This window comes from Apodemus sylvaticus, chromosome 15 (genome assembly GCF_947179515.1).
Source record: "Apodemus sylvaticus chromosome 15, mApoSyl1.1, whole genome shotgun sequence".
NCBI lineage: Eukaryota > Metazoa > Chordata > Mammalia > Rodentia > Muridae > Apodemus > Apodemus sylvaticus.
In genome coordinates this window covers 63,778,101-63,794,888 of record NC_067486.1, presented here as the reverse complement: position 1 = coordinate 63,794,888, position 16,788 = coordinate 63,778,101, and the positions used below count along the sequence as shown (strand labels likewise).

At 39.3% G+C, this 16,788-nt stretch overlaps 1 protein-coding gene across 9 annotated transcripts in view; it reads right to left on the bottom strand.

The window, feature by feature from the left end:
* Window positions 1–6,913: 6,913 nt before the first annotated feature.
* Window positions 6,914–16,788, bottom strand: part of Eaf2 (ELL associated factor 2) — a 1,192,577-nt gene continuing 1,182,702 nt past the window's right edge. For all 9 annotated transcript variants that reach the window (XM_052158383.1, XM_052158382.1, XM_052158381.1 and 6 more), the window contains 2 exons: window positions 14,719–14,976; window positions 6,914–7,099 (listed from right to left, as the gene is read on the bottom strand). In XM_052158383.1, the coding sequence (XP_052014343.1) occupies window positions 7,053–7,099; window positions 14,719–14,976 (305 nt within the window). In that variant the 3' untranslated portion in view covers window positions 6,914–7,052. The remainder of the gene's footprint in view (window positions 7,100–14,718; window positions 14,977–16,788) is intronic.

Below are 16,788 nucleotides of genomic sequence, written 5' to 3'. Positions count from 1 at the left end.
AGAAATCAGGAAACTTATCTAAAAAAAATCACAGGGCCAGTAAAGTGGTAGATCTGGAATTTTCACTATGCAGAAACAGATAGGAAAAGCAGAGATAGCTATCAGCAGTCAGTCTACAGGTCGTGCAAGTATGGAAGCCACAGAAATGGAAACATGAATGCTAGGAAGTCAAAATGCTTTGAAAAAAATGGAAAGTCATCACAAAACTAAATCTGACAATAAAAATGATCTGGGTTTGGGTTTTCAATATCATAACAATTGAGCTAGAAAATCCTGTAAGTAAAAAATACAGGGCTAAAGAAAATGACAGAAAAAAAAGTTGGTATGGCTTTTGCTAAAGTCACTCTCTGTATTTTCAGTTTCTCTCTTTGAAATCAAGCCATTCATTCATTAAGAAATAAAATTTAATGTGAGCAAAAATTATGAACCAGTTGCTTTCTAGGTATTATTGAAAGCATTAAATGTTCTTAATTTTCAGTAGATGGATTTTATTCTGATTCTAGCATACTATACGTAGTCCCTTATTAGACAAGCAACTGGAATATACATTGTGACAATAGATACATTATACTCTACAATGAATTGAATATATATAAACTTGAAATTTTAGTCCCATATATCAATTATGTGAAAGTATTGGCTTTCACTGTGACATTTCCACATATGCATGTCATCTGGTCTGAACATAGTCTCCTTGCATTGCCTTCTAACTCCCCTTGTCTTACTTTTGCTAATTCACAGAGGTAAGAGAAGCATAAAAGAATCTAGTGTCCACCCAGGTATGAATCACAAGAAAGGGGGAAATACTGCCAAAGGCTATAAAGGCATTTTCTATATCTTAGGGTTACACCATGAGCACCAAAGGCTATAAAGGACATTTTCTATATCTTAGGGTCACACCATGAGCACCAAAGGCTATAAAGGCATTTTCTATATCTTAGGGTTACACCATGAGCACTAACCCACCAAGTCAGGCAATGCCAAGAGGAGTGATTTCATTTGCGAAAGCAAGAGAGGAAACTGAGAATGGACAAATAAGGAAAAGAGGACAATGTAGGGAGAAAAAAATATGAACAAATTAAAATACATATATGAAAAATTTAAAAATGCATTATTTTTATGTTAACTAAGAAAATAGTAAGAGGAGAAGGAGGAAGATAGAAAAACTCTATGGCCTTATTTCTTACAAAATTCTTACATTACCAGTTTGAATGACTTTTCAACAAATGAACCCTATCTATCCCCCTAAACTTTAACTCGGACTTTGACCAGGCTCTGTCAGTTTCTGTGATAGTCTTCGTCTATTTTCTCTCCCACCAACCTTTACCCAAAGAGTAATCCAGTTTTACTCCTGCCTGTAGCATTAATGATTAATCTGTAGTTATTCTTTTAGGAAATATTGCCTTTCCTTACCTACCTTAGTTAAAAACTGAATCTAAAATAGGTAGGACTTTCTGGTCAAGTTACCTAGTAGAGGCACAAAGGCAGTGTAGACTTTGTTAAGTTATTGTTTTCCCTTGCCTTGGCCTTGTACTTCTAGATGGTGTTTACTTCAGAAGAACAGATGAAGCAGCATCCATATGTACCAATTCATGCACAGCTAGAAGTCCCTGATCACCAAACTCCAGAACATGAACTTTGGTTTTCAAACAAATTACTATTAAAATTGTCTTTATGTGGGACAGGGTCTCACTGACCTCCCTACTTAGCCAAGGATGACCTTGAATGTCTCTGATCCTGCAACTTCTATCTTCAGCACGCTGAGTGCTGGAAGTCAAAGGCTGAGGTGCCACTCAGGAGTGCTGGAAACTGAGCTCAGTTCAGGGTTCTGTATATGTGAAGCAAGCACTCTACCAACTACTTCATAGCCCAAAGCCTGAAAGTTGTCTCTTGGTAATGGCAATAAAATAACAGCATTTATTCACAGAATCAAATCATACTAGAGAAAAAAGGAATCTGAGCCATTCCTTAGGTAAATTTAGGTACTCTGATGGTAAGAATCAGGAATACCATACTAAGAAGCTTGCTTATACTCTTGTTTCTGGTGGGTCAGCCTGAAGCAGAAAGATAAAAGTCTAAGAGATACATAAGAAAAAACATCTTTGACATAGAATGAATATATAAACCCTTCAGCGACACAAAGGACAATAGAAATAGAAGAATCTGAATATCAGAATGAAACATAAATGACAGAAAAAGGGTATTTATGGCTTCTGTGATATGACAGAAGGGAATAGAGTTTTCAGTTACTTGTAGAAATGATCTCTAAAATAAGTTGTCAGAGAAGAGAAGCAAATATAAAATTAAAAGTAAATGTGTGTTTAATAATGTCCAAAATATAAGAAGCAACCCCACACAAAATTGTATTTAATTATCAGCAACAAACAAATAGATAAGGGAACTCAGAATACCAATCTTAGTAACATAAGTCACAGGAGGAGCAACAAGGGAGGCAATGTGTGGAGCAGAGTCTGAGGTAAAGGGCACCCAGCGAGTGCCCTACCTGGTGATTCATCCTATAAATAGTCAGCAAACCCCGCCACTATGACAAGAAGTGTGTACCAAAAGGAGCATGCCATGGCTGTCTCCAGAGGGGCCCTGCCAGAGCCTTACAAATTCAGAGGCAGAAACCAGCAACCAACTATTGGACTGGGCATGGGGTCCCCAACGGAGGATCTGGAGGGTGGTCCAGAGGAGCTGAAGGGGTTTATAGCCCCATGGGAAGAACAATGACTTTGGACACCCAGCCACCCCAAGAATCCAAGGGACTGAACCATCAACCAAGGGGTATACATGGTTCCAGCCAAAAATGTGGCAGAGGAATGCCTTTTTGGGCATCAGTGGAAGGAGTGGTCTTTGGTCAGGTAAAGGCTCAATAGAGGCCACAACAAAGGGAAACAGATGGGGGGAGGAAGTTAGGGGGGGTGGGACTGTGTTGGGTAGAGGGGCATATACATGGAGGCAGGGGGTGGGAGGAGGGGTAGGGAATCATTGGGGAGGGGGACTTTTGGGGGGAAATTGGGAAAGGTTTTACCATTGGCAATATAAATGAAGAAGATACTCAATAAAAAAAAATTTAAAAAAAAGAAGTAACAGGAGGCTTAGTAACATGAGGCTATGGAGAATCATATCTATCTATGTACTGCCTTACAGATAAATTTAATTCATATGCTCATAGTTGAACTGTATTTGCACCTGTATATACAGTTAACCTAATCACAGATGTATTGAGTATTTGGGAAATATCTATTTGTTACTTTGACCATTTTTTATTACTCATCTGTAATTGAATTTTGGAGTTGCTTATATAGTATGGGCACATCACTTTTGATAGATACATTATGATATTTTTTTGCACTGGGATGTACTTTTTTCTTATATTTCATCAAATTTACTATACAAATATGTCACTTTAGTTAGTCATTCTTTTGATGGACTCTTGAGTGGTTCCAGCTTTCATGTTGGCAATTGTCAACTTAGTTTAAACTGGAAACTGCTTCCCAGATTCACCTTCTGTGTAAGGCTCTAGACTTTACATGAAAGTCAAGAAATAGAAAAGAAGCAGCTCATGCTACTGAGTGTCAGATTGGGCAGAGGCCGTGGTTTGCTGTTGGTCAGCCTCAGCTCTCCTGATGGATCTCTAAGTGTAGGACAATGTATTTGTAGGGCACGCTGCTTCTAAGTCTTTGGGTTTCTTTCCTTTAGAGTGTCTGTGATACTCTGATATATACTTTAATTTTCATCAATGACTCTTGGCTCATCGCTCCTGTAATTCTTATTTTCTAAGTCTTCTAACCTCTAGAAAATCTTAGAAAGCAGTCTCTGTTCCTTCCTCCTCCCCCATTTTCCCCTTTCCTTCTTTTCTCCCTGCCTCCTTCTGTCTCCTCCTCCTCTCATACCTGCATTCTCACCAAGGCAGACCAGAGAAACTAGAATTCCACTCTGACCAGGAAGAGCACAGAGACTAAAACTGTACCTTAATCTTATCCTACTGTGCTTGGGGCAGGTCATAAAAAGAGTCTTGTTTTCTTTGCATAGCAGTAGGTTGTTAGACCCTCTTAATTCCAGAAGAATTTGCCCCAGGCCCTTGAGGAAGAAATACTGAAGTATCTGAACAGACAGGCCTTGTTAGCCTTCCTCATCCAGTCTATCTGCAGTCATGCCTATGCAATAAACTCTCTGTAGAATTAGAAAGGACATGATTTGGAGAACATCTAGATTGCTGAACCTTGTGTGACCAGGGAGGGTGTAGCCTCCCCACCCCCACACCCCTTCCCCATACCTTGGCCTACACCTCTTCACATTACCTTTCATAAAAATACACTTCTGAGTCTGTAAACCCCTGCAGCAAGTAAATTGAACAAGAGGAGGGATTATAGCAGCCTTTGTTTATGGCCAATTGGCCTTAAACATAAATAAAATAATGTAGTGCATGAACTGACATCTGAAGTGAGCCCACATGCTGTGTGATCTGATGCTGTACCCAGGCAGGTAGCATCATAAAGTGAATTGTATTAAAAGGCATACAACTTGCATCTGCTGCAGAATTGCTTGCTTGGTTGCTGGACAGAAACCCACCACACATTTTGTGATCACACACGGTTGTTTTGTTTTGTTTTGAGTTGAGTTCGTCAGAACAAACCAACAATCTTATTCTCCTCCCCTTGAAAGGTATAGAGAATAAAAATTAATTCATTGAAATGAGGTTTTACACTGAGTGAAGCCAGAGGAGGCCTGCAAAGTAAGGAAAGGAAGGATTATAGGAGCCAGAGGGGTCAAGGATACTACAAGAATATGACCCACAAAACCAATTAAGCAGAGCTTACAGGGGCTCACAGAGTTTGACATGTGAATAACAGACCCTGTATGAGTTTGAAGTCCTCTGCATATATATTATGGTTGTGTAGCTTGGTGTTCTTGTAGGATTTCCAACAATGGGAGGGGGAAATGTCACTGATTCTTTTGCCGGTGTTTGGGATCCTTTTCCTCCTATTGGGTTGCCATGTCCAGCTGTGACATGAGGTGCCTAGTCTTATTGTATCTTGTTAGGCTGTGTTTGATGAATATCCCTGGGAGGCCTGCTCCTTTTTCTTCTTCTTTTTTCTGTAGGGAAAAATAGGAGGAATTGATCTAGAGGAGAGGAGAGGTAGGGAAATGGGAGGAGTGGAGGGAGGGAAAACTGGGGTCAAGATGTAATGTATACAACGAATAAAAAAGTATAATAAAATTATGTTTAAATTGGGTGTGGTGGTGCATGTCTAATCCTTGAACTGGAAGCTGAGGCAGGAGGATCATGAGTTTGAAGCCAAACCATGGTACATACTGAGGCTGTCTCAAAACATGCCACCCCATTAAAAAAGTCTTAAGAATATTTCATTTACAAGGAAGATAAAAGCAGGAGAAAAGATGAGCTGTTTTGATTATAGGAAACTAAGTAAGTCTGGGAGCTAGCCATCCCAGGTCATCCATTGTGTACTCATTTCTTGTAATTAATAATAATAATAAAAAGGAATTATAGCATAGCAACCTTGAGTGAAACTTTATATTCTGAATTACTTTAATAACAAGATAGGAGTGTTTTACCAGCTACATCAAATATATGAATTTGCTTTAGCTAAATGATATTATGGTAGTTTTCAGCAAAGTATTGATGAGTAAAACAGAAAATGAAAATAAATTAATGGAAAGGGACTAGTGAAGGACAAATAGAGAAAGCACAAGAAAGTAAAGCCAGAACGTAAGCCCATAAATTACAGTTAAGGAAATAGCAGTGAGAACAGATGACATTGAATTTTTTTCAGAATTGCTAAAATTTGAAGAAACCAAGATGTTGGTTCAATAGACAAATGGTTAAACTATGGTGCATATAGACATAGAATATTATTCAGTATTATAAAGAAGTAAGACTACTGGGCCATCACAGAAAGTTGATCTGAAAATACCATATACTATATGGTTCCAACTACAGGATACCAGGAAATGGCATAGTCTATGGAGATAGTAATGTATCATATGATGTCAATCTAAGAGTGACAGCGACACATGTCTAACCTCAGCACCTGGGGCATGAGGCAGGAAAAGTGAGGCATATTCAAGGCCAGCCTGAAGAATGGGCAGTACACAGGAGACTTTTAAAGCAATAAAACTATACTATGTATAATACAGTGATAGATTTATGCTGTGACTATACACATTTGCAAAACATCTAGAGGGTGTAGAACATTAAGTATAAATCCTATTATAAACTATGGATTTTGGTGGTGATGATGTGCTAATGGAGAGCCATCAGTTAGAGCAACTCTACGCCCCTTTGGAATGAGGCGGTAGGGCGGGTCAGAGGGAAAAGGACTCTCCCAACTTTCTAATCAGTTTCTCTGGAAACCTAAAACTGCTTTAAAAATTAATAAAGGAAAAAAAGAAAAAATAATAAAGAACCTGTAGTTTGGTAAATTTTAGCTATTACTAATACTTGTATTTCTTTCAAAATCAAAAGTATTATAAATATAAATACCAAATACTTAATACTCATGTTAAATGAGAACAAAATGTTATAAGAGATAACAAAACATCTATTAGGATAATTATTTAACTTCAGTTTGATATAACGTGTAAATTTGGCAAGAATAAAAGTATGTTCACTCACAATTTAAGGAATATCAGATAGGAAAGGTACAACTACAATGAAAACTACAAACTCTTACTATAAATCAATTATTTTAGCATTTAACAATTTGGGACAACAATGTGGTAATACAGAATAGTGGAGAGAGACTCTGGAATACTTGATCTGCAACTTGTTTTTTAATAATACTTGGGGCAAGTTCCCTAACATCTGAATCTGTTTTCTCATCTACCAAATGTGATAATGTTTTGTTAGGAGTAAACTAAGATACCACATGAGACTACCAACAAATAGTGGAAAATTCTGAATCAACTTTTATTTTTTTTCAGCAAAAGTTTTACATTTTACACAAACATAGGAATATTTATTCTTAATACAAAACAGATTCTCACACATCTCACAAATGTTTTCTCTATAGCTCGATATTGCTTCAGTCCTCACTGTCACTTTCTGACTCACTCAGCTGCAAATCGCTTCCTAAAATAAAAATAACAAAATTGTTGAACTGTTAATATTTAATAAATCCATTCAGTCTAATATGATTGCTTACAATATATTTCAGCCACTGGTACACCAATCAATACTGTGTAGAAAGTAAAACCCACAGCAGCAAACTTCAGCATTTCATATCACCTGGCAGTTATTTTAGCTCTCTTTCACATACTGATGATATTATTTCCCTTTACACTGCTTACTACATCAGACTATCATTTTCAAGAGTGTAAAAATTATAATTTTCTTTTACCTTCAGATGCAATAGAAAACATTATGGAACAGATGTCAAGAACCCTTAGACCACACATCATTCAGTGGAAGGATGACTGGCTACTGTGCACAGGAGCCTGTGTTCAGTTCCCAGAACCATAAAGAATAGCTAAGCACCAAGCGCTTTTGTAAGTCATTTGTGTGCTTTGTCATGGAGGCAGTATTTAAATGGAGCAGAAAGACAGGAAACAAGTATCTAGTATACCATCAAGTAGGGATGAGTCCCGAGGGACTGTGGAGAGAGGAGCAGGAGGTGCTATTGTAAGTACTGTAGCTGGGAAAGCTTTGAGAGGCAACATTTGAACAGAATTTAAAGTAGAAAGTCATTAAACAATGGAGGCAGAGTCTAATATAAGATAACAAGTGTAAATGCTCTAAGGCAAGTGTAGAGAGGTTGTGATTCTTTTTATGATATATATTTTTGGTAATTTCACACATGAATGCAATGCATTTACATTATATGTACTTCCAATTCACCCCTGCAGCCAACTCTTCCTGGACTCCCTCTCTATGACACTACATCTTTCTTCAAACTGCATATCTTTTCTATTTTTCATCCTCCTCTTTTTTTAAAACTAGCCCACTGGCTCCTATTAGCTCTGCCTGGATGTATCAGGGTATAGAGCTGAGGATTGGGCCACACTTCGGAAGAAAGCTCACCTTCCCTCCCTTAGCATCCATTACCTGACAACACAGGGGTGGGAGTTACATGAGATGTTTTTTTCCTTGTAAAGAGGTTAGGGTGGCTAGTATGGGAGAAATGAGGAAGAGAAAGATTAGAATGAGGTCAGAAAGGTAGAAAGAAAGTCTCAGTAAAGACTGTTTGAACACAATGAGAAAGCATGGGACAGTTTTAACAGAAACTAAGTTGAACCTGACTACATCAGTAAGTACACTGGAAGCAGGAGAGAAGCTGAGTCTTTTCGCAGCTCTGACCCAGGCGTGCCAGCACCAGTGTCATCTCCTCCCTGGGGTGCTGTAGTTTAAGTGTTAAGGAGTAAATTTTTTCATTTGCCCACTTTAGTATCTGGAGTAGATGCATGGTGATCTTCAGTACTGGAAAATTCTAAAGGTTAAGTCTTCACACGACCCCTTCTATTCTTTCCTGGAATACCTACTATTCCATTTAGGTTCCCTCTTTCTTAGTTTTTATTTTACCCTTCCATCTCACCAATTCATTTCTTACCCATGTCCATCTGGCCTACTTACTGATCTTTTTCAAAACACTCCCACAGCCTGTTCTTCCAAATTTAATCTTTAAACATTTATCCTCTTGCGTTTGCAGGCGTGCGGAAGCCAGAGGACAGGATGTTGGTGTCACTTGTCTCTTACTCCCATGTGAGCTCTAGGGATTGAACTCTACTCAGGCAGCTTGGTGGCAAGCGTCTTTACCCACTAAGCCATTGTGCTTTTTTTAAGCTTTGGAGCTCAAACTCTGGGCCTTGTGCATGGCATGCAAGCTCTCTTCTCTTGAGGAACTTGCTTCTTATTTATAATATATTGGCTTTGGTTTTATTTCTGCTTTCCTGTGTTTTGTTATATATAGCCAGCTTGGTCTACAGAGTAAGTTCCAGGCCAGCCAGAGCTACATAATGAGACTTGGTCTAATAATGAGACTAAAAGGCTATGTCTTCATATATCTTCCTAATAATGAGACTAAAAGGCTATGTCTTCATATATCTTCCTTAGGATCACATGGATTTTCTCCATGTTTCAGAATTATATTTGCCCATTTTGAGGAGGAAGTTTCTTTCTCTCTCTCTTTTTAACTTTATAACAGTCTTTGCAGGATCTTGTGATTCCCGGAACCTAGTCTACAGCCCCATTTACCAGAAATAGGTTTTATAATCGCATTTGAAGATTGCTATCTTTTGGAGATATGGTAGATCCCTTCAAGGAACCAGTGAGGAACTGTGCTGTATAAACTATGACTTCTGAAACAGAAGCATGTAAACAGTTGCTTTTCTCCCTAGCCTCTTTTCCCTAACTGACGAACATCCATGTGTCTATTACTCTTTCCCATCTTCTCTTGCTCTCACCATACATTGGCTGGCTTCCCACAGAAAGCACAACTTTCCCCCATCGTATCAAGCAACTTTATTTGTATTCATGTGCACATTTGTGTACACGTAGAAACGGAACACAGTTCCAGTCTTTGCTCCCCTGTGCCATCCACCAATGCTTGGAGACAAGATCTCACTAGTCGGGAACTCACTAAGTGGGCTTATCTGGCTGGACAGCAGGCTCCAGGGATTCCCTGTCTCTGCCTCACCCTACCAGGTTTTGTTCTTGTTTTTTGAAATATGGGTTCTAAGGATTAAACTAAAGTCTTCCAAGTGCCTTCCTAACTGAGCTACTTCTCTAGCACACATCAAACACTGTGTGTGTGTGTGTGTGTGTGTGTGTGTGTGTGTGTGTAAGCCAGAACACATTGTTAGTTGCTGTTCTTCGGACACTGGAATTTGCCAGTTAAGCTAGACTGGCTGCGACTACCTGACTCTGCCTCCCCGGTATCAGCTACATGTTTTTACATGGCTTCTGGAGGGTGACTTTATACTCATATGGCAAGTATGACTCTTTACTGACTAAGCTAACTCCCAACACCCATTTCAAGCGTGTTTAAGTTAACTGTTCTTGAAGGTGTCCAAGCTGCTTACAACTACATCCTTTTAAACTCAAAACCAATACCCGTAACAAATTTTTTATGTTAGTACTTCAGTTCTTTTCTTTAAAAAACATTTTGATTCTGCTTTTTAAAAGTTATTTAGTGGGAGAGGGGATGGGATAGGGGGATTATGGACAGGAAAGGGGATAACATTTGAAATGTAAATAAATAAAATATCCAATAAAAATAAAAGAAAAAGGAAAAATTATTTAATTTTATTGTGTGTGTGTGAGGGATATCTGTCTGAACATGTTTGTGTACCACATTTGTGCAAGCCCTGGGAGACCAGAAGAAGGGACAGTTCCCTGGACATGTTTGTAGTCTGTATCCCCAGTGCTAGATCTCTAGAATTCACTGGCTAGCTAGTCTACATAAATCAGTGATTTGCAGACAAAGTAGCAAAAACTGTCTTAAAAAATATGGTGGGCCTGGCCCTGGTGGTGTATACCTTTAATCCCAGCACTTGAGTTTAAGTCCAGCCTGGTCTACAGAGTGAGTTCCAGGACAGTCAAATCTATACACAGAGAAACCCTATCTTGGAAAACCAAAAAATTAATAATAATAGTATTACTACTACTACTACTACTACTACTACTACTACTAAATGGTGGAAAGCAATAAAGGGAGACATGAGAGGTTGACCTCTGACCTCCAAATGCATGTACACACAAATGCATGCATACATGTACACACATATACATACACATACACTATACATAAACAAATAACCAAGTGTCTTAGTTAGGGTTTTACTGCTCTAAGTAATATCTTGACCAAGGCAACACTTATAAAGGAAAACATTTCATTGGAGCTAATTTAAGGATTCAGAGGTTCAGTGCATTATCATCAAGGCTGGTATGCGTAGCAGTGTCCAGGCAGGCATGGTGCAGGAGGAGCTAAGAGTTCTACAACTTGTTCCAAAGGCAAACAGGAGAAGATTGGCTTCTAGACTGCTAGGACAAGGGTCTCAAAGCCTATGGCCACAGCTAATCCAACAAGGCTACACCATCAAATAGTGCCATTCCCTGGGCCAAACATATTTAAACCATCACATCCTACTCCCTGACCCACATAGATTTGTTCAAACATATGAGACTATGGGGGCCATACCTAAACATAGCATAATGCAAAATACATTCAGTCCAGCTTACAAAGACCTCATAGTCTATAGCAGACACAACAATGAGAAAAGTCCAAAGTTCAAAATCTCTTCTGAGATTCAGCCAATCCCTTAACTGTAATCCCCAAACTAAGACAGAAAACCAGCTAGGCAACAACAAACTTGGCATCTCCATGTCTGCTGTTAAAGTGATCTTCAGATCTCCAACTCCTCTACAACAGTCTTTCTCTTGGGTTGGTTCCATTCTCTGTTAGCATCTTTCCTCAGCACACATCCTATGGCTCTGACATTTTGAACAGCTTGGGGTCTCCAAGGCAACTTCAACATAACAGCTTCTTATTCCAATGTCTGGGATCCACACATGGTCTTCTGGGCTCTAAAAGGGCTCTTCCTGAGTCACTTCTGGGCTCTAAAAGAGCTCTTCTTGAGTCACTTCTCCAGCTCTGCCCTCTGTAGCACTCTAAGCTCAGGTTGATCCACTCCACTGCTGCTACTGTTCTTGGTGATCATCCTATGGAACTGGCATCTCCAATATACTGGGGTCTTCCTCTGCAACTAGGCTTTATCAATAGCATCTCATAGGCTTGCTTCATGGTGCCAAGCCTCAACATCTTTGCATGACCCCTTCAGTCCTGAGCCATCAACTACAACTGAGGCAGCATCTTCACCAATGGCCTTCCCTGGCTTCTTACAGAGCTGAGCCTCAGCTGCTCTCCATGACCCCTTCATACCTTCAAAACCAGTACCACCTGGGTGACTTTTAGACATTACCAAGGACAGCTTCAGCACAAGGTACAACCTTGGGTATCTCTGGGACATAGCTTCCTTGTGCTCTCAGAAAACACTTGCCAGATTTCATCTCAGTGATGCTGGTCTCTTCTTAATCACTGCTAATTTCTTAGCTCCAACAAACCAGCATCAATTGTTCCAGGAATCTCTTCTATACTTATCTCTACAGGCAGAGTCACATGGTCGAAGCTGCTGAGTTCTGCTGTTTACTGGGGCTGGAACATGCACCCTTGTTCTATTATATTATCAACAGCTTTCTGTTTTCTAATTCTTTTACTTCCTAAGTTTAGCTGTTCTGGAACTTGCTCTGTAGATTGACCTTGAACTCAGAGATCTGCATGCCTATCTCCTAAATACTAGAATTAAAGGTGTGGTCTACCATGCTTTTCTCTATTTAGAATTTGCTGTGTCCCAGCCTGGCCTTGAACTCAGAGATCTGCTTGCCTCTGTCTCCTGGAATTTAAGTCATATATCACCTTATCAGAACCTAAGCTTTTCATGGCCAATATGCCTCAAGATCCAGATCAAAAGCCTATGTGTCTTTCATTTCTGAATTGCAGTTCATTCCAAATCAAAAATTCAAGTGAAAACAATAACCAAGTAATAATAATGCCTAACATGGTATAACTATCCCTTTTTCAATGGTAAATGCATAAAGAAGTTTAGCTGGATGGGATCTTGCCACAAAGTCACTACTCCCTTAATCTGTTTATCTCCTTGAATACAGGATTCAGCTTCATTTCACTTCCTGGTGCCCTTTTATTACTTGAACCATACATTTTATATTTTTCCTTTTTAAACTTGCTATGCTTCTTCAAATGTTCTTCATGAGACTTAACTAGAGAACAAAGCCTCTGCTGGGCTTTCTTGAGACTTTGTCAATGCAATTAATATAAATTTCTTTACCTTAGGGTCAGGTAGACTCCTCAGACAGAGGCAAAAAGAAGCCACATTCTTCAAACAAGAACAGTCTCTTGGCCACATATTAAAATTCTTTTCCTCTGAAACTTCTAGAGTCAGGTTACTATAGTTCAAATCACCCTCCGCAACAACATCTTCCATATTCCTACAGGGATGGCCCATTAAGCCTCACTTAAAGCATTCCACTGCTTTCCAAATCCAAAGTCCTAAAATCCACATTCCAAACAAAAGCATGGCCAGTCCAAACACAGCAACATCCAAGTCCCTGGTACCAACTTCTGTCTTAGGCTGCTACTGCTGTGAAGAGACACCTCAACCAAGACAACTTTCATAAAGGACAATGTTTAATTGAGGCTGGCTTATGGGTTTGGAGTTTAAGTTCATTATCCTCAAGGTGGAAGCAGGCAGCGCCCAGGTAGGCAGGTGGAGGAGCTGAGAGGTCTACATCTTCTTCCAAAGGCAAACAGAAGACAAGCTTCTAGGCACCTAGTACAGGGTATTAAAGCCCATGGCCCCAGTGACACACCAACACACCTAATCCAACAAAGTCACACCTACTCCAACAAGGCCAGACCACCAAATAGTGCTACTCTCTAGGCCAAATGTATACAAACTACCACACTAAGTAAATAAATAAAGCAATATAACTTTGTTAAGGTCTATCCTCTATTGTAAAAGAAATTGCAGACTTCGAAAAGTTTAAAGCAAGAGATGATAAATTATATTTGAATCACTAAAAATTCAATATGGCTAATAATATACATAGTGGATAAAAATGGCATTGACTGTATACACAAGACTTGCCTAAGATCAAGCCAGTCAAAACTTCAACATGAATATGCCTCACAAAACCCTACCCTAAGATGAGGAGCTATTGGCAGTTGATGGCTTCTAAGAAAGCTCACTTATTTTCAGAGACGCAGCCCTGGAAGGTTGCCCTTGTTTCAGTGAATAGACCTACAGTTATGTTCATACACATACTGGCAACATCAAGTGGACACAATAGTTAAGGAAAAGGGTGAACATGAAGTTGGGAGGAAGACTTGGTATTGATGGTTGAGGGAACTCAGGAAATGAGCTGAGCTACAGTGGGAGTCGTAAAGATGGAAAGAAGCAGATGTGTTTGAAAACTATTTAGGAGGTAGAAGCTGCAAGGACGTGGTGAATTATTGACTATACAAAAAGGTAAGAGAGTCACTCAATTCTGGAATGCAATCAGGCTTTTGGTTTACATAAAAGAGACAAATACTCTTCCATTCACTAGGCAGATATGTAGTGAGCCAAAAAATATAGGGTTGGTTTCTGGACAACATGCATTTGAAGTGCCTTTTACTAAAGAGAAGAAGCTACCAGGACCCAGACTCAGAGGTCTGCATGGAGATGGGTATTTGAAAGTTCTCTCTCTCTCTCTGTCTCTCTCTCTCTGTCTCTCTCTCTCTGTCTCTCTCTCTCTGTGTCTCTCTCTGTGTCTCTCTCTGTGTCTCTCTCTGTGTCTCTCTGTGTCTCTCTGTCTCTCTGTCTCTCTGTCTCTCTCTCTCTCTCTCTCTCTCTCTCTATATATATATATATATATATATATATATATATATATTCATTGAAACAGGAGCATGAGGAGGTTATCCAAGAAATATTAGAATAAAAAGAAAAGGGCCCATGGAAAAGCTTTGAGGAGCCCTCACTCCAGTGACAGAATACATTTTAAACTTGCAAAGGAGAAAAAAAATGGCTAATGATTACAAAATACAGAAATTAAGATTCTTTCTTAAATTTTAGTTCTCAACAACCATGGCTACAACTGCAAGACCTGTTTTAGTTCTTATGATTATGCATACTTACGTAAAGTACTCATCAGAAGGGTATTGTTGTCATTAAGTCTATTACAAGTAGCATCATCATCTGAAGTCCTGTACTGTGACCTGGCAGACATACTAGGGTGCTCCAAGCCATATTTCCCTGGACCCGAAGGAGAGGATTGGTCATCATCTTCAGAATCACTAGAACTATCCTCACTACTTGAAGATGAAGAACTTTTGGAATCCGATGAACTATCACAGCTACTCATCTGGTCCATAAGACTGGCTTCTGCCTTCAGTTCTGAAAATAGAAATAATAGGTCAAATAAATAACATGAAGAAACACAATAGCATATAAATGCATTAGCTTTTAAGAAGACATTGATAAGGAATAAATAAAACTAAAGCACATATCCCAGCATCTAAACCATCTATTTTTTTTTTTTTTTGATTGTGACTGGTTTGTCTGTTTTTTTTTTTTCCTCTTTTTTTTTTATTATTCGATATAATTTATTTACATTTCAAATGATTTCCCCTTTTCTAGCCCCCCCACTCCCCGAAAGTCCCGCAAGCCCCCTTCTCTTCCCCTGTCCTCCCACCCACCCTTTCCCACTTCCCCGTTCTGGTTTTGCTGAATATTGTTTCACTGAGTCTTTCCAGAACCAGGGGCCACTCCTCCTTTCTTCTTGTACCTCATTTGATGTGTGGATTATGTTTTGGGTATTCCAGTTTTCTAGGTTAATATCCACTTATTAGTGAGTGCATACCATGATTCACCTTTTGAGTCTGGGTTACCTCACTTAGTATGATATTCTCTAGCTCCATCCATTTGCCTAAGAATTTCATGAATTCATTGTTTCTAATGGCTGAATAGTACTCCATTGTGTAGATATACCACATTTTTTGCATCCACTCTTCTGTTGAGGGATACCTGGGTTCTTTCCAGCATCTGGCAATTACAAATAGGGCTGCTATGAACATAGTAGAACATGTATCCTTATTACATGGTGGGGAGTCTTCTGGGTATATGCCCAGGAGTGGTATAGCAGGATCTTCTGGAAGTAAGGTGCCCAGTTTTCGGAGGAACCGCCAGACTGATTTCCAGAGTGGTTGTACCAATTTGCAACCCCACCAGCAGTGGAGGAGTGTTCCTCTTTCTCCACACCCTCTCCAACACCTGCTGTCTCCTGAATTTTTAATCTTAGCCATTCTGACTGGTGTAAGATGAAATCTTAGGGTTGTTTTGATTTGCATTTCCCTAATGACTAATGAAGTTGAGCATTTTTTAAGATGCTTCTCCGCCATCCGAAGTTCTTCAGGTGAGAATTCTTTGTTTAACTCTGTACCCCATTTTTTAATAGGGTTGTTTGGTTTTCTGGAGTCTAACTTCTTGAGTTCTTTATATATATTGGATATTAGCCCTCTATCTGATGTAGGATTGGTGAAGATCTTTTCCCAATTTGTTGGTTGCCGATTTGTCCTCTTGATGGTGTCCTTTGCCTTACAGAAACTTTGTAATTTTATGAGGTCCCATTTGTCAATTCTTGCTCTTAGAGCATACGCTATTGGTGTTCTGTTCAGAAACTTTCTCCCTGTACCGATGTCCTCAAGGGTCTTCCCCAGTTTTTTTTCTATTAGCTTCAGAGTGTCTGGCTTTATGTGGAGGTCCTTGATCCATTTGGATTTGAGCTTAGTACAAGGAGACAAGGATGGATCAATTCGCATTCTTCTGCATGCTGACCTCCAGTTGAACCAGCACCATTTGTTGAAAAGGCTATCTTTTTTCCATTGGATGTTTTCAGCCTCTTTGTCGAGGATCAAGTGGCCATAGGTGTGTGGGTTCATTTCTGGATCTTCAATCCTGTTCCATTGATCCTCCTGCCTGTCACTGTACCAATACCATGCAGTTTTTAACACTATTGCTCTGTAGTATTGCTTGAGGTCAGGGATACTGATTCCCCCAGATTTCCTTTTGTTGCTGAGAATAGTTTTAGCTATCCTGGGTTTTTTGTTGTTCCAGATGAATTTGATAATTGCTCTTTCTAACTCTGTGAAGAATTGAGTTGGGATTTTGATGGGTATTGCATTGAATCTGTATAGTGCTTTAGGCAAA